Here is a 23,582-nt window from a genome sequence, read left to right as displayed (position 1 = left end):
GTGTGTGCACAGAGGAGACCGCCTGGGTGCGTATCCTTTGTGCACCTGCAGCAGAAGGGAGAAGAGGGTAAGGCTGGAGAAAAACTCCAGCCATGGTGGGAATATTGAAGGGGATATAAGTTTCTCTTCTGCTGAGCTCTGTATTCTGCTCTACCAACACCTCTGGTCTTAGAGGAGTGAAGAGGGAGGTTTAATGGGCAGTATCCTTTATTTTAGCTTAAAGTTCAGTGACCCTCAGTTCTGGCATAAAAAAGATGACTGTGAACCCTGCAGTTCTGAATGTACCAGCTGAGATGAAATGAAGCTGTTTGGCTTCAGATATGTCTTGAAGGGGGGGAAAAAAAAGGCATTTATATGAAAAGCCACAGAAGACAGCACTTGTACTGAGCTCCATTATTTGTGTGTGTGTGTATATATATATATATTTATTCCTTTGTGATTGATACATACAGCAAAAATCATTGCTATGTCCTGTCTGTACTTCTAATTTACCTTAATGGTAGCTGAGGATAAGTAACTAGATAGTTTTGGTCCAAAACCTCAAAGGCTACAGATGCTGAAAAAAGGATGGAAAGCTGCTTGATCTACTTAAGTTCTGCACTCATGCAGTAAAGGTGGAGGCCTGACACCATCTACAGAAACTGGCACTGGAAGGAGTGGCAGCCAGTGTGTCTCAATCACTAAAAATTATGAGCTCTTGCGAGATAGTTACTTGTGCTAGGGAGTAGAGCAACAAAGCTTGTGAGGGGTTTGGAGCACAAGCTCTATGAGGAGGGGCTGAAGGAGCTGGGGTTGCTTAGCCTGGAGAAGAGGAGGCTCAGAGACCACCTTCTTGCTGTCTACAACTGCCTGAAGGGAGGATGTAGCCAGGTGGGGGTTGGTCTCATTTCCTGGGTGGCCAGCACCAGGACAAGAGGACACAGTGTCAAGCTGTGCCAGGGGAGGTTTAGGCTAGATGTTAGGAAGAAGTTTTTCTCAGAAAGAGTGATTGGCCATTGGAATGTGCTGCCTGGGGAGGTGGTGGAGTCACCATCACTGGAGGGGTTTAGGAGGAGACTGGATGGAGGCTTGGTGCCATGGTTTAGCTGATTAGATAGTGTTGGATGATAGATTGGACTTGATGATCTCAAAGGTCTCTCCCAACCTGGTCTGGTCTATTCTATTCTATTCCCCATTGCACTGGGAGTGAGTTTATGACAAGAATGACAAGCTGAATTGGTTATTCTTGCATTTTAAAGCAAATGTCCTATATAATCCATAAGTGGCAGTCATTGTGGGAGGGAAGTTACAGGCAGTGTATGCTTTTTACTGCATCACTGAGCCACTTACACTAAGGATGCAGTTGTTTCTGAAGACTAGGTTAGGCACTACATTTTGCTTCTGATAGCTGCTGAACTGAGGTGTCTCATGCAGTCTGTCAGTTACTGCTGTAATGGATCTGACTTTTTCAAAGGCAAGGAAGAGCAGATTGAAGAATTCCTTTGTATTTGGGGCACCAGCCTTGTGACAATAATGCCACTTGCATGTGGACCACAACCACTCCTAGGTCACTGACAGGGGTTTGGTGCAGGGCAGCTGTTGAGTACATCATGAAACCCATTCCCCCGGTGGGGTGACTCACCCAGTGGGGTACACTTTGGTGTCTTTTAGTGTAATCAGTTATTCTGATGCTTTGTTTCAAGAAAATAACATTTTTTCCCCCCCTATGTCTATTTACAACCCTGAAGTTTGGCCCTTTTACTACACCATGGATCAGCTGGGGCATACGAGAAACGCTGCTTCTGCCCAAGGTGCCAAAGAGGGAACGAGCAAGGCTGCGGCTGCCCAGAAGAACGCTTACGCGAGGCTTGTGCAGAAGCACCACAGCGGCCGGTTCCGGTCCTATCTGAATCACATTGCGCAGAAGATGCAGCTGGAAGAGAGCAGCACCAGTGACCCCAGCTCAGATCTTGACCCACCTCTGAGGAGAGGCCTGGTGAAGGATAGTCCACCCAGGAATGGGTTGAATATGCACAGCTACTCACCGGTCAGAACATCTCACCTGGAGCAGCCCTTGCCTGGAGGATTTGAAAATGAGACTTTCCAAACTGCCCTCAATAGATGTCCTCATAAAAAAAGAGGTGTCACTGGTCCAGGGGGGGACTTGGATGTGGAGGAAGACCATTCCATCCATTCACATGGAGCTGCACCTGATTTGTTAAATATGAGTGATGCCCTGGGTGGGAGAGTATCAAACAGCCTGAGACACCATGCATCTCTGCAAAAGTCCTCTGGTTCTGATGAAAAGGAGGAGGAGGACATGTGGAAGAAGAAGCATAAGAAACGAGGCAGATGTCCTGCCAATACAGACACAGCAGCTGGACACTTGTTGACTGAGCAGTTTACTGAGGATGTGCTGGCTGTAAATGCCAGGAAAAACAGTCACTTGTTTCCTGGTCAAGTCCCAGGTGAGCTCACACTAATGACCTGTTTGGTCCATTTTCTACAGTTACTGGGGAATTGAATGTGATGTTTTAGCCGTGAGTGAGTGAACATAAGCCAGTTCTACTCTGTCCAAGTTTGTCAGCCCTTAGTTACCTATGGGTGGCTTTGTCCTGATTTACAAGTAAGCCATCCAGCATGTTCAAATGGCTTCATGTGGAGCCAGCTTGGTGCTGGCAGGACCTAATCCCCTGGCCTAAGCTCTCTGAATGTGGCTGTATTGCTTCCAGGATCAGTTTAAGACTAGGAGAGCCTAATTTCTGTGGTGTAGAGTCCAAATTAATAAGACTGCTGGATCTGAGCTGGCTCGGGGTAGAGTCATGCTTTTGTCTGCATTGCCTCTTTGGATCTGTAGTGCTGGTTTGCCTTTGCAGAGCGTCCAAGTCTGTCTAACACTCAGGGACTGAGCTGCCTGTGTAATATCTAATTCCTGACACAGAGTGTTGGCTCCAGTAAATTTTGCTGTCAGTGACAAAGAGACCACATCTTGCAGTAGTAAAGTGAACATGTCTCAAGACAAAAAGCCCGCTCACAGAGATAAATTAACACCCAGCCCTCACTCCCCACACACAGCATCAACAAGCAACAGAAGCCAGGCAGTTTAAATTTGGCCTCTCAGTATCATGGGTTAAAACTTCCTCTGAAGGTGATTTATGGTGAAATACTTGAACAGGCTGATCTTATGAGCTACTACTGGAGGAGCTCATAAATGTCACCGTATTAAATTCTCTGTAACAAGCAGAAAAGAGATCGATTTCGCAGCTGGGTAAGACGGGCCTGAGGCCTATCACAGCTCTTGAGTTGGAAATCAAGTAAATGTTTAACTAAATCAATCTTATAAAACTGTGCCCTATCACTTGAGTGGCAAGGAATGTGCTTGTTTCAGGATTTATGGTGTTTTTGAGGCTGTGGCAGTAGATCATGTGCTGAAGTTGGTACATTTTCCTCGGTTCCTGCATGGCAGATCAGGGTTAGAGATTTAACGCGAGCAGATTTTGCTCAAAGTTGTGGATGGGCTTGATGTTTTGGGAGGGAATTTTTTGCATGCTTCTTTGTAATACTGTTTATTATGCTAGCCTATTATAATGGACTTGGCTACTTTTTACCTTTCAGCTTTTGGAGAGTAGGGAAGAGCAGTTATGGAGAGTCTAGAAGGCTTATAGTGCGTAGCCATGAAGATTGTAGGAGCTACATGGATGTTAGTGTACAATACCCTGGCTGTCAAAAGTGAGCACTCACAGGTCCCTCCTGCTCTAATTGGGAGCAGAAAACTAGTTGCTTGTTTAGTGTAAAAACCATATTTGACCTCCCAGGTAGAAAACTCACACTGTGGGAAAGATTATTGGAAAATTAATTGCTTGTCAGTGACACCCTTTCTCTTCCTCTCTCTCTGTCTCTCCAGCCACCCTGCTGCGTGGCTGAAAGTGGTTACACTCCAGAGCACTTGCAAGGACATGAAAACAGTTTCTTGGGGAGAAAGAAATGGGAAATAATATGTCATTTGATTCAGGGAAATGTGTTGTTCTCCTATTCAGTTTGAATACATTTTAGCGCTCTTGTTTAAGTGAAATGAAGATTTTACAGTATGCAAGCACTTAGTTATAAGTACTCATACATCACAGTACCACATTAATATTTTCTCACTCCAAAGCTTGTCTTTCTCTCTTGATGCTGATGTAAGTCATATTGTTTTGCCTGGGCAGGTGTCTGGTTTCATCAGTTTAAATCAAGGCTTGTGAAAGTGATAGCAGGAATTGCTTCTGTCATAGCAGTGAGCATATCATCTTTTCACTGGTGACATTTCCTCACAAATTAACTCTGTTCAGGCAGTTGTAGGCTTTCCAAAAGGCTCTTTGAGCTAATCTTAAAGCCAGGCATCTCTCTTTTTTTGTTACTTCTTTTCATTGTCCTCTTAACAGCTCTTCAGCTCAGGCTTAGCCATGGTCAGGTTTGCAGTGAGCCCAAAGCTGACAGAACTGAAACTGAAAGCCAATGTGGATGGCTGAGAAACCTTTTGAGTGCCCTGGGGCAGGCTGTGGGCATCAAGGAATAGGTCCTTGTTGATGTCTTTTCAGTGGTGCAGCAGTTTCTGTGACCTTGGGGCGAAGTAGAGTGGTTTGTGGAGCCTCTAGCACCTGCCCCTGAGGTCTGTGGTTCACCAGTGATTGTATTGCTGTCCATGAGAAGCACCGAGCATTGCCTTTTTTTATTCTGTATGGTGAGGCCCCAAGACAAGATTTGGGGGTTAGAAGTAATTTCACAGCATTTGATTAGGAGTTTGGCCATGGAAGTATCCTCTGGTGTTCCACAAAGTAACTGCTTTTCTTAATTATTGGAAACTTTGCAGTTAAGAGAGCTGAATGTGAACAAACTCCATTGCCCTTGTCTGAAATGTTGACGTCGTTGTGGAAGTGAACTGCAGGTTGGATTCACTCAGTGGTATCACCAGTCTTGGATTTGGGAAGACAAAGGTGGTTGTAGGTGCATTCCACAGATTGTTGCCTCTTTCTTGGCAACTAAAACCTCTGCAGGGAGAATTGCCATGAAGTTTCCTGTTCTGAAGTTTCTTCTCGGACCCCAACGAGACGAAAAAACAATCCTAAAAGGCCACCTTCAAATGTGATGCTTATAGTTTTGAATCTAATGCAATTTTCCTCTTGTCATTTCCTCCTAAATCCCCATCCCCCTAGGTTCTTTGGGTGCTAAAATTTGGTTACACTTCCCCAGCAAAAGTCTTTCATAAAGTCCCCAGGGTTGTTTTTCGGGTTTGATCAAAGACTCTAAAGGTTTTCCCACTTCAATCCAGAGTTAGTCATCAAAATCTCTTTTCAGGCTGACTGATGTTTCTGTCATAAAAGGGGCTTAAAACCCCCTTTTCCTTGAGGACAGAAGTACTGCCTCTTTGTCTGTTACATGGTAGTAGTTGAGATTTGCATGGCTGCTAAGTGGAACTTATCTTAAATTTATCTGTGATAAAGCAGTGGCTTTGTCAGTAAGTGGTTTAGACCGGGCTGCGTGGTTTATGTGGGGCAGCTCGGTTTCAGCTGAGTTTTGAGTACGTGCATCTCTCAACCTGATTTTGAGGGAATGTTGCTGTTTGATGGCACATTCTGAGTCTGCTGGAAAGCCTAAAAACCAGATATCTGCAGAAGAGAACTGTCCTCCAACTGTGGAGTGCAGCATGGTCTTTGGGACCACCATCTCCTGCCCATGCTTGATTTCAGAGGATCTTGGGAACTGGAGTACCTGTGAGTGAGCGGGCTTTATTGATGCTGAAAGCTTGGGTGAGGCAAGGTGCTTGTGAAGGCTGATTTGCTATGAAATAGGTGCAGATTTTGCAGGGCTGGAGATATCATCCCTGTGTGTATCAGCAGACATCCTCTGTGGGAAGAACATTGCTGTCAGCTCTGGAAGGGAGCCTCCTGAGGATCCTCTCACTGAAAGCTTCACGAGTTTATGATATGATGGAGGCATTTTGCCCGTCTGTCAGGGTCAGCATGCCCCCTGAGTAGAAACAGACAGTTTCTGGGTAACAGCAAGCCTCATCTGAAATGGTGTAAAATTTCCATGGCCTTTTCTGATTTATTATCTGTCTGACACTTGGCATTGCTTTGCCCAGCCTGTGGTACTTAACCGACTTGGGCAGCTTCCATGGAGGAGTGTTGCTGGCAAGCAGGCTGGTGCTTAACATGGCAGCTTTAAAAACAATTGGTGTTGGATGGTTGTGTTGTGTTTGTGGCTGCAACCCTGACATTAAAAGGTTCAGGACAGGTGAAGGAAGTATCCTGGAATCGTTTTGCTGCATGGGTGAAGGGCACAGTTGCTCAAGAAATGGCAGCCTTACCAAGATGGTAAAATCTTGGGGGTCTTGTCTTTCTATGGTACTGCAGTAAATGCCTTTGTTTCCTGGGGAGGTGTGGACCTTTGGGGGAAGAACCACAGCTTCTGCTTTTCTTTTTTGAAAGGATTTAAGATTATGCTGCTTTGTAGTGGCGTGCCTTCCAGTTCTTGCGTGGTGAAATTCAGTACTGAAGAATGCTGTTATCTCCTCATCTGGCACCAGTAAATATGAGCCAGCAATCTACCAAAGGCCACAGAACCAACCCAGTAAGTGGAGAATGTTGGTTGCTGTAGAAATCTTTAAAAAGTAGCTAACCTTGCCAGGTCCAATGTAATGTTCCTTAGATGACGTTAATCATAGTAATAAGATACTGGAGAGGAGAGAAAACTGGATTTACTGTATGGCCTCATCAGAGAAACTCATGAAAAATAGGATGCTTCTTTTTCTAATGGTTTAGCAACATCATCACAAACATAAATTTCTCTCTTGCTTTTCACAGAAAAAAGTGTTGCATTCCTGAATCTTGTGCAACTAATGTTTTTGGCTAGCATCAGCTATAGCATGTGAGTTAATATCTGATGTATCCTCTCTTGGGGAGATGAGGTCCTGCCTCGCAGGGACTGTGGGTTTTGTATGTGATCTAATAACTGTCCTCCATGCCCTTTGCCAGAGTTCTGAGCATGCTGTGCTGCAGCTGCATTGAGTTCTGCAGCAGGAGCCCTTGCATTTGGCAGCAGAGCTTTCATCTCCAGGAAGGAGCTTCCTTCACCACCTACTGCTCATGTAGTAATGCTCATTAGTGGAAACACTTGTTGTTCACCTGCTGTCTTTTTTTCTCTTCTCTTTAGCCTCCAGTCTGTAGCTCAGGTGCCTATGCCTGTCACTTTGGTCTTAGGAAAATAATAGGCTGGTACAAGAGCTGAATTGATTTTTAGTTTTAATGTGCCTTGCCATCAGTTTAGGCTACAAAGGTCTTGTTGAGCTCCCTCGTTGTCAGCTTCTTATGAGATCAGGAGTTTGAGTATGGATGCTAGCACCTTGGCATAACAGCCACAGGACATGTTTGCTGGTTCAAAGCTGTTTAGCTGAACTAATTAAATGCAACAGTAAACTGAGAATTCTTACCAACAGGTGTGTCTGATTCCGGCAGTGTCATCCTCTGACCCTCTGCTGTTTAATACATCTGTCAGTCATCAGGAAGAAAACACATAAGTAGGATTGAAAGTTTTTCTGGATGACTTGGAGACCACAGGGAGCATTGAATAATGGGGGTGGTTACTGGCAGCCGTCTGGATCCACTTGGTGGACAAAACAAAGTCTATTTATTGGGCCAGTGTAGAACCATGCTAGCAGTGTGAGGAGCCCAGTGTGGGAAGCAACAGCTTGGAATAAAGTTTTAAGCTTTTGATGGATTAATCAGCTGAACATCCCCCCTCCTGTGAAATGTGGCCAAAAGGGTAATGTATGAGCTTGGGAATTGGAAGATGGAGTACGGACTGCGTGTGTCTTTGGCACAGCAGCAGAAACCGCTTCTGGAGCGTCGTATCCTGTGGTGATGCCCTCTGTTTGGGGCGAATGGTGATGGATTGAGGAATACTCAGAGGACGACCACGGGAAAGATTAAAACGCTGGGATCATGAGTGAATGATTTGAGGAACCCTGCTTTAGTTATCAAGGAGATGCTTGGGGGGAAGGGAGCTTTCAGTAAATTGCCTACATGGAGAACAGATGTTCAGTAATAGGCTACTCAGCGGAGCAGATTATGATATAACACATTTGAGGCTAAACAAATCCAGGCCTGAAATGCAGCGCAGTTTAGCAGTGAGTGTGAATGACCACTGGAACGGTTTTACCAGGGCTTGTGGTATGTGGGCTTTCCTGGGCACATTTGAAAGCCCTGAATAACAAATTCTACCCCTGAAATATTCTATAGTTCAAACAGGAATTAAGCTGAAAAAGCCTTCTGTTCTTTGCTATCCATGAGACTTTGTTGTGCAGGTAGTCTCTGAAGTGTCTTCTTCACCGTGAGTACCCAGGTAGGTAGGACAGATGCTTTGCCTCTGGTTTCAACTGCATCTCCTTTCCAGGCTGTGGCTGCCGCCTTGCTCTCCAGCTTCTGCCTCCCCTGTCCTATGTGCTGGTGTTCATCTCTTGCCCTCCCACCTCAAGGTCCCCCTGCTAACTAGCTCCATGAAATGCTGTGGGCTGCACATCCCTCACTCCCTCTTGTGGGGGAATTCGAGCTACAGAGAGTTGAAACTTGGATGGTGCAGGATGGAAAACAAAATGTTGGGATCTGTTGCATAAAATGATGTTTTCTGTGATAAACCCCAAAATTTTGAGGGTGCTGAAGGAAAACATTGACACTGGTAGCTGCAGCCCACACAGATGTATGGGGCAAGTCATTCCTTGGAGAATACTTCAGGCTTTCTACAGATACAAACCTGCACCAATAGTGCATTTTTGTTCAGTTTCCGTGTCTTTAGGCATTTTTCCCCTCACAGTGCTCAAGACTGTGAATTGGGTACCTGTTCCACTGAATGAGCAGCATGGGGAACAATCCATCAGCAAATGATCTTATTTTGCAGCATGCTGAGTAACTTCAGGATATGTATGAATCTAAAAGCAGTTTGTTAATTTCTTCAGCTGTTAATGTCTTCCAGCACATTAGCACCTCCCATCAGGCATTTTGTCTTTCAAAGCCGCTTGACTTCCTCTGATCTTTGAGCAACTTGCTTACTCCAAACTTCCACAATACTATGTTTTAAAAGTGTTTTTCCTGAATATCTCGAAGAAGCCTTTTTACAGTGTAGTTGCTGGATAAAAGAAAGAGCAAAAGGTTTTGTGGAAGTATGTTTGGGAGGAGGGAAGGATGAAGGGGCAGTATGAGCAGCCCTGACCCATATCCTGAGGCAGGAATGGAAGCCTGGAGGAGTACAATCATCAGGCGGAGTAGGTAGTTAGGAGGTCACAAGCAGGGTGGAGCAGGTTCACAGAGAGTCCTGAAAACCAGAGGAGCTGTTTCCCCTCCCTGACAACGCCACTGTGCTGCTGCGCGCAGCTGGAGCACAGTAACTATTTTGATAAACTTTTAGTCTATTGCTACTAAATGAGTTTCGTCACCAGCCCTTAGTTCAGAGCCTGGAATGGTATCTTTGGCTCCTGCACTCCTGTAGTATTCATACAACACAAACCCTGCTGAGGAATTGAATAAAACTGCAATTACTGCCTGAGCTGCTGAAGTCAAAATCCTGCAAGCATCAGGATGCTTGGAGGTGTTTTGGAAGAGGAAGCATGGTGTCGCGGGCACGTGATCTTGGCGGGCAGAAGCGGTTTCCACAGCAGAAAGAATTCATTGTGCTTTTTAAAAATGTCAGTTGTTCAAAGCATAGGCACTTGCTGAAAGCCAAAGTCAGCAAGAATGTTTTCACTTTCCCCAGTGCCATATTGAAATCTCTAGGAGCGTGCAGCACAGGAGTTTTAAAGCTTAAAGCGGCAGAGCAGCGGCAACATGCTTCCCACCAAGTAGGTGCTTCCAGCCTCATTTTCATGGGTCTGGAAATGAGTGTTTGTCTCTGCTCCTGATTCTCTGTGGACTTCACTTTTTTGCTACCTTCATTCCTACATAGGAATATTTCTTCCTCAGTAGCTTGTTGTAAGAATGCTGAATGTCTGAATCTTTTACAACCAGCTGCAGTGGCATGGTCACCTCTGAAAGCAACTTATAGCCCTATGAACTCACTCACAAACCATGACAGCCTCTGTTTCCCCATCTGGCTCCCTTCCTGCAGCCAACTTGTCCCCTGTGTGGCAAGGTTTCCTTTTGTGTGACTTTTGTTTGTTTGTGTTTTTGGTTTTTTTCCTAGGGCATTCAACTCTTCTTTGCAGGTTTTGGCAGACTTTCTGCCAAAAATGTTTAAAGGATCACCCTGCCAAAAATGTTGAAAGGATCGCCTTCTCCAAAGAGGCAGGGTGAGAGAGCTCGCCAGATTTGTTCACTGGTATGGGGGTGGCTCACAGCAGGACTGGTCTGTCCTGGTGCATGAACACAGTCACGCTGGTGGGCAAGGTACTGGGTAGCACAGGCGGAGCTGTGTTATGTTTTAGAGTAGCTGGTAACCAGCTGGGCTGTTGCTAGAGGGACTGGTTACTTTGAATCACTCCTGAAATCACATTTAAGCGCTGTGAGGGGGTGTCTTCACCTGTAAGCACTGTCTTTTCATTTCAATTTATCTTGATGGTGGAAGGTGACAGCTCAGATTTACGCTGTGGCTGGACCCTGGTGGCCCATCGTAATGGGTCAGTTAGTGGAGACTGGTGGATATGGGAGCTACCTCTGGAAGCTGGATTTTAATACAGCATCCTCTCAGTTTGGGGTATTTGCATAGAATTCACATTTTGGCTAAGTCCTTGCATGTAAATGTAGGTCTGCATTGTTTCCCTTCTTTGAATGACTGTGTAATTAACTTTAAACTTAATTATGCAATCTGCCATCTGCCTAAATCCCTACAGTGCTGTCGTATTGCCACCCTTTTCCACTTCCAAGGTATTCCCTTCCCCAGAAGTTTCCTGTACATTCCAATAATTAAGATTATTTCAAATCATTCAAGCTCCTGGTTATTTATGAGGAGCACTCGCAATGGTGTTGCAGGAAATCCCTTTAGCTCTGTGTTCAGGCTTGTACTGGGCACAGGAGTGTGCCTCAGAACCTCCAGCTGTGATTCTTTGAGTTTGTTTCATCAGAGAAGAAGGATTTTTAAATTTGGGCTTTTTTTACTTACCTATGTTAAGGAGAATGTGGTCTCAGACTTTCTCTTAGACCCCAGATTGAGCATCTGAAATACTGCCTACCAGAGTTTTATCTCCTGGAAGTCTCTTTGCTGCAATGAAATCTCACTGCACTGATAATGTATCTCAAAAGTCTTGCCTCCCCACTCCTACGTCTCTAATGAATTCTTTCCCATGACATCCTCATTTCTCTCTATTGCTTTGTCTTTAATCTCGATCCATCTACTTTATTTAACCTCTTTGCTTTGAGATACTGTAAAATGTATGGAGGTGGTTCTGTTCTAAGGCTATCAGAGAGCTCTGAAGTCATTTAATTCATGTTGAGAGCAGCGCTGAAACCCAGCTGTTCCTAGCACAGGCTGGAGCGGAGCTGAGCTCGTGAGGAGTGCTGTGGATGAGTTTTGGTCCTGTTTGTGTTACTGGGGCTCTAGCACAGAGCTTCACTTGAGATATCTCCCAAGGAGTGTCTTTTCCTGATAGAGAACTTTTTCCCTGAGCAGCCATACCAACAGCTGTCTTTGTGTTTTTCCCTTGTAAAACAAAATTAGAACAAAAAAAAACCCCTACTTGGCTGTTACCGTTCGTGGGACATTTTATCTCTTAAACCCACAAAATGTTTTGCAAAACATAAATAGCTGGTTACCCCTGGCCTGTCTATGACCAATGCTTTTGTTGACATAACTCACATTTGAGATCACTTCAGTGGTGTTTGTTGGTTTTGCCTGTTGGTTTTGCCTGTGTGTGGTAATTTGATGCCGGATATTGTAGTAGTCATTGAAGTGCTGGGAGTTTTTGTGTTAGTCACTTACATAACAGTGGCCTGTGCTGGATGTCACTGGTGCATTAGAAATTCAAAACAATCTGACACTCTTTTTTTCCCCCCCTCTTTTTGGCTTTTACCATTTGAGAAGGAGTTATTTTAGAGGTTTCTTTGAGCAGCAGAAAATATCAAATAGCATTTCAGTTGCCTGTTTAAGCCTATGAAAGGGGAAGACATGGGGATCCTTGCAAAAGCACCCTGATGTTGATGCAGTTTGCACTGGCAAAGCTTGCCTTTGGTAGTAGAGTTTATTTGACTTTGGAGAATGAAACAAATAGTTGCCTGGTACAGCAGTGTCAACACTAGCTCTGTGCCTTTCCAGAGCTACTAGCCAGGAGCTATGGCCTCCCAGCTCATCAAAGCTGGGAACAAAAGTTCAGGGGCTAGGTAGGATTTGGGATTGGGTTTTTTGAGTTCCAGATGTCTTTCCTAAACAAGGCAGAGTTTCCATCAGCTGAACTCTTGTATTGAAGCTATTAACACACCCTGTTACACATCAGCATCCATAGTGGCTCATAAAGTTGCAGATAGGACTTCCTGGCAGGTTGTGGAGAGTATTCATTTGCTAGAAGAAGAAATTTGATGGTTTCTCAAGTTTGCTTTGCCAACTCTGCCAGGAGCCAAGAGCTAACTTGAACTTGTGGATCTGTGATGTGATGGCTTGGATTGCCACAGAGTTGGACTAATTCATTAAGTCCTGAGTAAGGGTGAGCAGGAACATTCTTTATTTAGCTTTCTTACCATGCCTGACCTAGTCTGACTTGAATGGGAGTGCAGAACTAAGCAGAAGCTGATTTCAGAGTAGTTCTCATTGCCTTCAGTAGGTTAATTCCAGCTTCTGGAGGTAGGGCAGTATTGCGTGACCCTTCATTTGGTAGCTGCCCTACTAAGTGCATAGCTGGCTTGTCCTGAAGAGCTACATGTCAGGGAACCTCTTGGAAGGTTTTGAAGGAAATTGGTTTAAGTCACTGAAGTGTGTCAGCAATGATGTGAAATACTGTAGAAATATGGACACGTCGAACTATTTAGTAATGGTGTGTTGAGTGTCTTGTTATCTGATAGCAGATTGTTCTATTGCATCTTATCAGTTCTGGCCATGTGCTTCTGTTTCTTCTCATGCTGACTGTAGAGTGAGGGCATTTGAAAGATACCTCTGCATATGTAGATGATGATCTAATGCTGGGAAGCAATGGAAAATCCTCTTGCCAATAGCAGACTTAGTGGATGTGTTGATGCCCAGTCACGGGCTGATAAAGGTAAGCAGTGGATGGAAGTATTTCATGTTGGAAAAGTTTGGAAGAATGTTGTTCCACCCAATGCTTTCAACATGATTCCACTTTTTTTTTTTTTTAATGTAAAAGGAACCATTATGTGTTGAGATAACTGTCAGTGAAGTGAGAGTCCTAAACCTGTAGAGATGTCACCAACACAACTGTAAGGCTTTTGCAATCCTGCCCAGCTCATGGATCTGGGTTAAAAACAAGTAATGTAGATGGCAACAAAGCTGGAAGTTCAGTTAGAGGTTAAAATGCCTAGGGACAAGGTAGATGTCCTTTGACTGGAAAGGGGAAAGCTATATCAAGATGGTGGAGTTGCCATCCCTGGAGGTGTTCAATAACTGTGTAGATTACATTCAACAAGACCTAGTGCTGGGTGCTGCACTTTGGTCACAACAACCCCATACAGTGCTACAGGCTGGAGTCGGAGTGGCTGGAGAGCTGCCAAACAGAAAGGGACCTGGGGGTACTGATTGCCAGTTGGCTGAACATGAGCCAGCAGTGTGCCCAGGTGGCCAAGAAGGCCAATGGCATCCTGGCCTGCATCAAGAATAGTGTGGCCACAGGAGCAGGGAAGTCATTGTGCCCCTGTACTCAGCACTGGTTAGGCCACACCTTGAGTACTGTGTCCAGTTCTGGGCCCCTCAATTTAAGAAGGACATTGAGACACTTGAATGTGTCCAGAGAAGGGCAACAAGGCTGGGGAGAGGCTTTGAGCACAAGCCCTATGAGGAGAGGCTGAGGGAGCTGGGATTGTTTAGCCTGGAGAAAGGAGGCTCAGGGCAGACCATACTGCTCTCTCCAACTCCCTGAAGGGAAGTTGTAGCCAGGTGGGAGTTGGTCTCTTCTCCCAGGCAACTAGCACCAGAACAAGAGGACACAGTCTCAAGCTGTGCCAGGGGAGGTTTAGACTCGAGGTGAAGAGAAAGTTCTTCCCAGAGAGAGTTGTTAGCCATTGGAATGTGCTGCCCAGGGAGGTGGTGGAGTCACCATCCCTGGAGGTATTCAGGAGGGGATTGGATGTGGCACTTGGTGCCATGGTGTAGTAGTCATGAGATCTTGGGTGACAGGTTGAACTTGATGATCTCTGAGGTCTTTTCCAACATTTTTGATTCTATATGGTGCTTCAGGATATAGTTTAGTGGTCATGGCAGTTGGGTTATGGTTGGACGCAATGATCTTAAAGTTCTTTTCCAACCTTCATGATTCTATGTTTCTAAGATGTCACTTAGATCACTCGAGTAAAACTAGTTCTTGCTGGCTTCTGGATGGGAGATATCCAAGAAGTTATGGATGTGCTCATGAAAATTCAGTAAGGAACACTCCTCTTCTGTGCTGGTAGTAATCAAATGGCTTGTCAGGTGTTAGAGGGCAGCTGGAAATGTTTTATTTGGGGGAAATAAAATGGAGGATCTTTTCTTGTGTAAAGCAGTATGCAAATTTGAATTTAAAATTAAAGACATTCTGGCCTTCATGACTTTCTGGCCTTTCAAGACTTTGTGTTTAGCTGAACATTTGAGTTGATTTAGTTGACCATCTAGTTGATCAACTGACTAATAGATGTAAATTTAATTAAATGCAGTACTTTTTAAAACCTAAACTGTAGAGTGATAGTGTATAAATTATGTCAGAGTAAGCAGATTTAAAACATGCAGCCTCCTCTCTTACTGTAAGCCAGATCAATTTTTCTGGGAAGCTGCCTGCCTGCATTTTGTTTTTCTGAAAAACAAGGGAAGATTAATTGGTGCTTAAGCTTGAAGACCAAAGCGTGCTGTTGTGCGATGTCGTCGTGGTCGTGACAGAGATGAAGCGTGATGCTTTGGATTCTGAATGTAGCTCCAGTGCTGGTCTTCCATCAGGGCTCAACCAGCTGCTGCTGCCAGCACACCCAAACCGGGCTTCTGGGTTGGGGCCAGCATCCAGCTCCACACTTTCTGCCCCGTTTCCTGGTCCCCATGTGGGGAATAACACTGAGTCGCTGCCTGGGGACCATGAATGCCACTTACTTTTCCTGTCTCGCTAGCTGTGGAGGTGGGAGTCCTGTGTTCCTGTTTCCCCCAGGTGCTTCCACACTGCCAGTTTGATTGGATTCCTTTCTCTGTGTGGGGAACTGCTGGTCCAGTTGGTGTCCTTCTGTCACCTTTGTATGAAGCCTCCTTGCCTGATACAGGTCTTGGGGTTGTTTCAACCCAAGACTCCCTCCAGAGGACTTCAAGTATTGATCAATCAACAATCAAGTAATGAATAAATAACCTGATTACTCCTGTGTTATTTCCCATTGGAAATGGCAGAACACTTAGACAACGCAGGCAAACCGTGGCTGCATCTGTGGAGGGCAGCTCTACACACTCTGTGTAGCCCGTTGAGCATCCCCACTCTTTGCATTTGCTGTGTGCAGTGAACACTTTGGTCTTGCATTGGAATTGTTCAGTGTCCAAACTTGAGTGATTCTGCATGTGCAAACCTAATTGGTGTGTTCTGGTTGCTTCAAGCCTCCTGTGAGGATATGTAAACCAGCCTCACCTCTCAGGCACTTGAGTTTAGTGTCCCTTCTACTGAAGTTATGTTTTGGCTTGTTCACTTATTAATTTGTTTAGTTATGGATTATGTAATACCTAGAATATGTTGCTACTTTGTGTGACATCTTACCCTACAAGATTTTGTTGCATTTTTACACCACCATGGAAAAATTAAAGACTTCTGACCCACCTTATGCTGGAATAGAGCTTAACTGAGTCTGTGATAGGAGTTATTTCAGGTAGTCTCAATATCTCCTGTGCTATCTATAGAGTAGTCCAATTACAATTTACTTTGTGGAATGGTGTCTGTTATAGCAGGTAAGCCCATAGAGAGAAGTATCACAGTATAACTAAGGTTGGAAATGGCCTTGAGGATCATCAAGTCCAACCTATCAACACAGACCTCATGACTAGACCATGGCACCAAGTGCCACATCCAATCCCTTCTTGAACGCCTCCAGGGACGGCGACTCCACCACCTCCCTGGGCAGCACATTCCAATGACGAATGACTCTCTCCGTGAAGAACTTTCTCCTCACCTCAAGTCTAAACCTCCCCTGGCACAGCTTGAGACTGTGTCCCCTTGTTCTGGTGCTGGTTGCCTGGGAGAAGAGACCAACCCATTCTCGGCTACAACCACCTTTCAGGTAGTTGTAGAGGGCAATGAGGTCTCCCCTGAGCCTCCTCCTCTCCAGGCTAAACAATCCCAGCTCCCTCAGCCTCTCCTCATAGGGCTTGTGTTCAAGGCCTCTCCCCAGCCTTGTTGCCCTTCTCTGGACACGTTCAAGTGTTTTGATGTCCTTCTTAAACTGAGGGGCCCAGAACTGGACACAGTACTCAAAGTGCAACCTAACCAGCGCAGAGTACAGGGGCACAATGACTTCCCTATGTCTAGCTTCAAGTTGTAGGGGACATGCATTAGAGAAACAAATACTGAATCTAGCTGAAACAGGTGGCAACCTGTAGCTGCCTTGCTTTCTGTTAAAAGACATACAAGAACTTAGTCATGTAGGGTTTGATGTGTTCCAGTTAAGTGCTAATTGTGACAGTTGTCTGTGGCTTTATGGCAGGGGTGGTTTTGTTTAGCCATAAATGTCACAGCCAGAAGGGTCAAATACTTATTAAAAGTGGCTATGTGGAAGCTGGCTTGCAAGACAGCTATATCAATACAGAGTTTGTTCATCTCAGTAAATTTTTTTACTTGGAGTCTCAGGCTGAGCAGATGAAAAATCCCACTGGGGAGCTAGCCAAAGGCTTAAGTGTTGGAAATGTGCAAGTGCCTCTCTGCATGTCCTTTCAGCATCAGAAGGTGCTTCACCACCCTTTGCTGTTGCTGTGCATTATTTTTGGCAGTAGGAACCCCACATTTTCTGAACTGATGGCCATGGCAAGTGTTAGGGCAGCTCTTCTCTGCAGTGCTAGTAATTCTGGCTCTCAACTCACTTCCAACTCACTGCACACTTTTTTTTTTTCCCCCCCTCTGCATTTTAGTTTTCTGCTTTCTTTTTTTTTCAGCTTCTTCTTAATTGCATATTAAGGTTTAGCCTCCTTTTTATCCCAAGTTCCTTGATTCACAGTAGTATTTTCTGTGACTTGCTGTCATAGAAATGGGGGCTTTAGAGGACCTTCTGAGCTTGTGTAATCCATTTCACTATCTCTGCTCTTTTTAGACCAACTCTGGCAGGCATCTGTCTCACCCATTTGTGAGAGCCTCCAACGAAGCAGACTGTGTCACCTGAGAGATCTGCCTAGTACCTTGCTTTTTAAATAGTGCTCCTAAGATCTTTGCCATTGGAATGGGCTGCCCAGGGAGGTGGTGGAGTCACCCTCCCTGGAGGTGTTCAAGAGGGGATTGGACGTGGCACTTGGAGCCATGGTTTAGTCATGAGGTCTGTGGTGACAGGTTGGACTCAATGATCTTTGAGGTCTCTTCCAACTTTGGTGATTCTGTGATTCTGTGTTCTTGCCTGTTGCAGTGTAAGTCAGATTCCTTCCTCAAACTGTCTCTGAAAACCCTACCCAAAACAAACCACCTTGCCACTTCAGAAGCTGTTTTGCTCAGATCTCTCTAGTCCATGCTTTTACTTTCGGTGTCTTGTTTTTGAACTTTATCTCTTGACCCTTAGGGCATTTGCATATCAGCTAATTTTAGTTCCATCTCATCATGTGGTCCATACAGGTAGTATCGCCTCATTTGCACCAGTTGAAACCTCAATTTATGGCTGCACTCTTGCTGTATTAGAGCTGTAACCTGCCTTGGACAGCCTCCTCTCTGAAAGTGTGTGCAGAGTGTGAAAAGCTTGATTATGTAGAAAAGGCCAAATGACATTGCCCTTATCCTTATCATAACTGAACACAGAGGTCCTCTCTTCATTTCAGAGTCCTGTTTGGAGACTGCTGTGGCATTTAATCTCTTCCTGGATGGGCTGAGCTGACACCTTGAGTTGGCCCTTGACCTGTCCTAGTGTCTTTGCTCCTGGTTTAGGAAGATCCCTCTTTCCCTCCTTCCTTTCCCTCCCTCCTTCCCTGCTTGCCTGCCTCCCTCCCTCCCTCCCTCTGCTGATTTGCCTGTTACTATATATGGAAGTAGCTTTTTTGTCTGTGTCTGGGCAAAGTAGCAGTTTTGTCTTATTGTACCATATTTTTAAAGCTCTCTGCTTAAGTACTGCTCTTTAAACAATTATTTTTTTTCCTGCTACTTCAGTTTAATCCTATGAAGCAAACTGCAATTTTGTCTGTGAACGATACCATACATAAAAAATTTGCCTTGTAACTTGGATAGCCCCATAGCAAGTCAGTTGGCATTGCACAGTTTTTTCTGACTTGCAGGTACAAGCTTGTACCCAGGGAGCGTAGCCAGGAGGGGCTGGAAGGCAAAGCTGTGATGACATGCTCAGTCTCCAGGTGGAGGGCCAAGAGGGCAGCTGCGCGGCGCTGGGTTGCATTCCAATGTGCTGATCCGTGGAACAGCGTTGGCATACGCTTTGGAAGCCGCTGCTTACTCGCCTGGCTGTAGGGAAGGGGCTGAGGTGATGGCAGGGAAGGAAGGGGTGAGTCTTTGCAGAATATTTTCATATGATCATGGCCTATTCTGAGCAGGCTGGACATTTGGAGCCTTGGCATTCCTTTGTGGCGGAGTTGTGTACCGTACTCTGCCTCTGGTAGCTTGGAAGTTAATTATTCCAGAGTGGGTTGTCAAGAACTCTCTTTTTTTTTTTCCCCTTCCTTGATTCCTCAACCACTTGATTAAGTTGTAGGGAAGTTATATTTTCTCACTACTTGGGGGCTTAAGGGGGTGGAGGCTTTGGAAACAGTTTAACAATTTCACATTTTATATGCTCTGATGAATTTCCCAGGGTTTTGGAAGGGTTGGATCCAATTCTTAGTATCGTAATTTCCAGAGTTTTATTTGTGCTAAAATAAGTTAGTGGTGGATTAAGAGGCTCAAAGAGACAATAGATTACAAATGAGCTAATGAAGACATCTTTTCTTTTGGATAAAGAGCTTGACTCTCAGTTGTGACTCGTACTGAAGTACTGCGGACCATGATTTTCACCAGGACTTCCTCTTCCCTCCTGTTATTTCAAACCTGTGTTTGATTTCAGGTGCAGAAAAGAGAGGGTTTGCAAGGACCAGAAACAACTCTGAGTCTGCAAGAACTCCCCAGAACTTCGATAGGAAGAGGCAACTCTCTGAATCGCAGACAGAAACAATGAACGCTTCAGACAGCGGAGTAAATCCTAGACAACTGGGAACTCCCAGAGGTATTAAAGCAGAGTGTGTGCAGGCTTCAGGAATAAGCTGCCTTGAAGCATGTGCTCAGCACTATTAAAAGATGGGCTGGGATGCATGCTCTTAACTCTAAAATGAGCTGTAAAAGACTGTTGATTCCTTGTAAAATGTGATTGTTCCAAGGTTTTGGTGCTCCCAGGTTGGGTGCCAGTATTTCGAGGCAAACTGTTCTCTGAAGTTCAGCTGTGAAAACAAAGCTGCAGTTAAGATACATGGGCAGGTTTGGTGGGAAGGATAACACTTGTGAATTTTTGCTTGCAGGAGGATCCTATGCTGCTGTCCCAACATCAGGTGATAGAAAGAATCTAAGTAAACCAAATCGAGGGAGGAGGAAGAGTGTATTTGAAGCCTACATGTCAAAAGAAGATGTTTCAGCAGGACTGAAAAGGGGAGAGCTCATTCAGGTGCCTAGAACTTCGTCTGTACTCTGGTGATAAGTCTGTGGAAGTCACAGGCAGTTGTTGGAAATCAATGTCAGTTGGTTACATGACAGGGATTTAATGTACCACTCACAGAGGCTAGAGGAAGACTTATTTCCTTTCTCAGAAGGTTCTAGAAGTGGAATGAAGTTTTCTGTGTTCAGATGAAGTATAGTTTTTCTATTTGATTGCATGTTCTGTAAAATTCCTGATGCACAGGCAGGATGATTTGCAGAGTTCTGGTTGGATGGTCTGCTAACCATGGCAGCCATTGTTGTGGAGGCACTTGCCTTTACGAATGATGCTCAAAACCACAGCAGGTGCTGGCAACCTCCGTCTTTGTCAGTGTAGTAAAAATGAACAAATGCCCTTAGCAAGGTGGTACTTGCTGAAATTCCTCACAACTATGTTCATTAGTCTGCAGCAGTGAGGTGTAGGCTCCTCTGCTTTCAGATCTACTCTTTTTTTTTTTGCAATCTAAACTCTTCCCAGAAGTCTTCCTCTCACCAGAAAAAAAGAAGAAAAGGGAGAGTGATGGTGCAGTTAATGCTGTGGTCCCTGGGACCTCACAGGGCTGTGCCTGCCAGGGTATTACAGTAACTTGTTATAAGCTATGATGCAGCTGGTTCAGTTAGTGTCAGGTGGCCAGGCAGTGGTACTGACCCCTTGATTTGCCTCCATAATTTTCTTTTGCACTACACAATGGTCACAGGGCTGCCCCAGCCCCTGATGACAGTGTATGGAGTACTGAAGTAAGGCACAGATAGTAAGTGGAGCTGAAGAGGCTATCAGGATACAGAAGATTGTTTGCATGTGTGTATGGTTATTTGCCTTGGACAGCTGGCAATAACCATGTTCTCATTTTACAGATTCTAGAGGTTGAAGATCAGACTTTGTGTTTATATTTGGAGCAGAAAATCTGCAGCCCTAGTGAGGCAGTAATTCTCTGAATATCAATCAAAATGTGAGGGTGGACCTGCCATGTGTGTGGGTAGCTGGATCTCAGAAGGGGTTTTGCATGAAAGCAGGTGAAGTTGAGTTTCACTGGGGAGTAGAAGAGGGGTAGCATCCTGAGCCACTCTTGCAGTACAGTCCTCAGTATGGTGCAATGTTCTTCAGGTTATGCCTGGCATCCCAGGAAGACCAGACTGGCTGGGGGAAAAAGGCAGGAAGAAGTCAATGAGTGCATGATAGACAGTCATGCTGAGGCATTGCTTACCCAACACATGTTGGTGCATTGTCATTTGATTAGTGTTGTAATGCTGGTGAGGTTGTGATACTTACTTTCATCAATACATTGCAGTTGCAAATGGCATCACTTCATTTTTTATGATTTCTTGTTATAATCCTATAGTAATTATTGTATAATAGTATAATGCCTTAATTTCTGGAGATATAAAACTGCCTGATTCCATCCTAAAGACCCATCATAGAATTGTAGAATGTCTTGGTATGAAAGGGACCTTACAGATCATCTAGTTCCAATCCCCTTGCCATGGGCAGGGTCACCTTCTACTTGACCAGGCTGCTCTAAGCCCCATCCAGCGTGGCCTTGAACATTTCCAGGTACAGGGCATCTACAACCTCTCTGGGCAGCCTATTTCAGTGCCCCACCACCCTCATAGTGAAGAAATCTGATGAACTCTTAGCTTTCAGAAAAATGACTATGCAGCATACCCCTACTGATGATCAGAATGGTCTGCTGGGTTACCCACTGGCCCTTAGGCCAGTGTCTTTGTAAAGACTGTTATAGATGTCCACAATGGAAAGCAAATGGTGAGGGAAGAAGTGGGAGCCTCAAACTGTAGCTTCCCCCCATGGCTGCCGTGACATATGGCAGCTTAACCACCTCACATTCAGGAGTGGTTTTGGCACCCAATTTTGACAACACAGCCTGATGCCATCAAGTGCAGCGTGCATAGACTGCCTATGAAATCGAGTGCAGCTGCAGATGAGGCACATCAGGCTATGACTACTACCTGAGAATCCTGTTGAAATGCTGAGTCCCCAAGGACCTGTGATTGCATGCTTGCTGGCAAAAGAATCCTTAATTCTTGTAAGTGCATAGTGTCTGCTTCAGGTCATGTGCTGTGTAACTGGGAGAGTCCTATGTGCTCTCTTAGGCTGTATCTGGGAGTTTTTCATCCAATTCTATGTCCTGGGAAAATGGTTGAGGCTGTAGAAGCTGGAATTAATCATTTAGGCTTGAGTGTCAGATCATGGGCATCCCAACTCAGTATCACTCATCTTCAGCTTTCATCCTTATGATCTAATCAAGAGCATTCATCATTGCGGTTTCAACCAGGATTGGTGAGATTCTGGAGGCAACTTCAGTGAATGGACAAATATTTAATACTATTTTGTACCATGGCAAGAGACACAGTGAACCTGTTGTTAGTCCCCCAAAGCAGGGCATTGATCTGGCATGGCAACCTGCAAAGATACTCTACAGGAGTCTGTGGAAAAGAACAAACCTATTGCTCTGAGTCTGGTCCTGAGCAAACCTGAGCACTCAGGTAGAAGAATGATGCTCTGAGCAGGGCCTGTTCCCTGGAGCATCCTGGAACCATGGAATCTGCATATTATTGTGTGAGAACTTGAGAGATCTGCTAGGGAAAAAAGGACTATGCCATGAACTCTGAGGATGTGGCTGGACTCTGGCAGTGCAGCTACGCAACTAAGTGCTCCTGAAAGCCCAACTCATGGAAGCCACTGGCAGACATGGAGATGGCTCAGATAAAAGATCAGTGCCACGAAGATGAGGCAGTCTAGACCAGGAAGCACAAAAGTGTTACCATTACAAGTGCTGATGTCTGTCAATAATACTAGTCCTTATGGCTTTTGTAGTGTATCTGATGCAACTCAGCTTTAGATAAGCAGCATGGAGAATTGTGCCCTGCGGGATTCCGGGATTCGTTTAATTGTGCGACATGTGCGGAAGTGTCCTTCTGCAGGAAAGGGCATCTGAGCTCAGGCACTTAAGAATGCATAGACTTCCCACTTGCCCTTTTGTAAAACTGCCTACAGTGAGCAAGCAGCAAGCATATCAGGTTGGCTGGAATCCCATTGGCTGGTCTGAAAGCAAATGAATAACTTCTGCACAGTTAGAAAGCGGCTGGTATTGGCTATACACAACAGATGGTCAGGTTATGTGTTAAGGACTATTGACCCAAAGGACTGTAATCATCCTGTGAAGCACCAGCCAGAAACTCATGTCTGCTCCATGCCTCCAGTGTCTCCCAGACCCTCCCTGCAGGGCTGCTGGGGTCAGGTGGAGCAAGAGCACGCAGCGTGCAGAGACGCAGAGCCTGCTTTGCTGCTGAGAGGGTTTTTTTTCCCTTGGAAAGCAGTTCTTGTGTGGGCATGAATGCTGGGGTTTCCCTTATTCTCATGGATTATTTCATCAAAGGTAGCCTTGGTGGCAAGCAGATTCTTGAACCCTGACCCTTTTTTGGTGTTTCATACCTACAACAGAATGTAGATGTCTGTGTTATGATAGCTGTTATAAACTGCTAGATTTGAGATGCTGAGTACTGCCTGCCCTGGACCTGGCAGAGCAACTTGAGAAATCATGACCTTTCTGTATCTCACTGGGGAGGCTCAACAAGGTTAGAAACTTTTTTTTGGCAAGATTCAGTGAAGCTG

General features: G+C 45.1%; 1 protein-coding gene across 1 annotated transcript in view; it reads left to right on the top strand.

Annotated features, from left to right (window-relative positions):
• Nucleotides 1–23,582, top strand: part of DIS3L2 (DIS3 like 3'-5' exoribonuclease 2) — a 208,364-nt gene that overhangs the window by 1,334 nt on the left and 183,448 nt on the right. The window contains exons 2-4 of the mRNA XM_068163904.1: nucleotides 1,728–2,447; nucleotides 19,332–19,490; nucleotides 19,780–19,922. Coding sequence (XP_068020005.1) covers nucleotides 1,748–2,447; nucleotides 19,332–19,490; nucleotides 19,780–19,922 — 1,002 coding nt within the window. The 5' untranslated portion in view covers nucleotides 1,728–1,747. The remainder of the gene's footprint in view (nucleotides 1–1,727; nucleotides 2,448–19,331; nucleotides 19,491–19,779; nucleotides 19,923–23,582) is intronic.

This window comes from Melanerpes formicivorus, unplaced genomic scaffold (genome assembly GCF_026170545.1).
Source record: "Melanerpes formicivorus ecotype bairdi unplaced genomic scaffold, bMelFor1.0.p_v2 SCAF_76, whole genome shotgun sequence".
In the NCBI taxonomy this organism is placed as follows: domain Eukaryota; kingdom Metazoa; phylum Chordata; class Aves; order Piciformes; family Picidae; genus Melanerpes; species Melanerpes formicivorus.
Note: the sequence above shows the minus strand (reverse complement) of the source record. Positions and strands in the feature narration are given on the sequence as shown.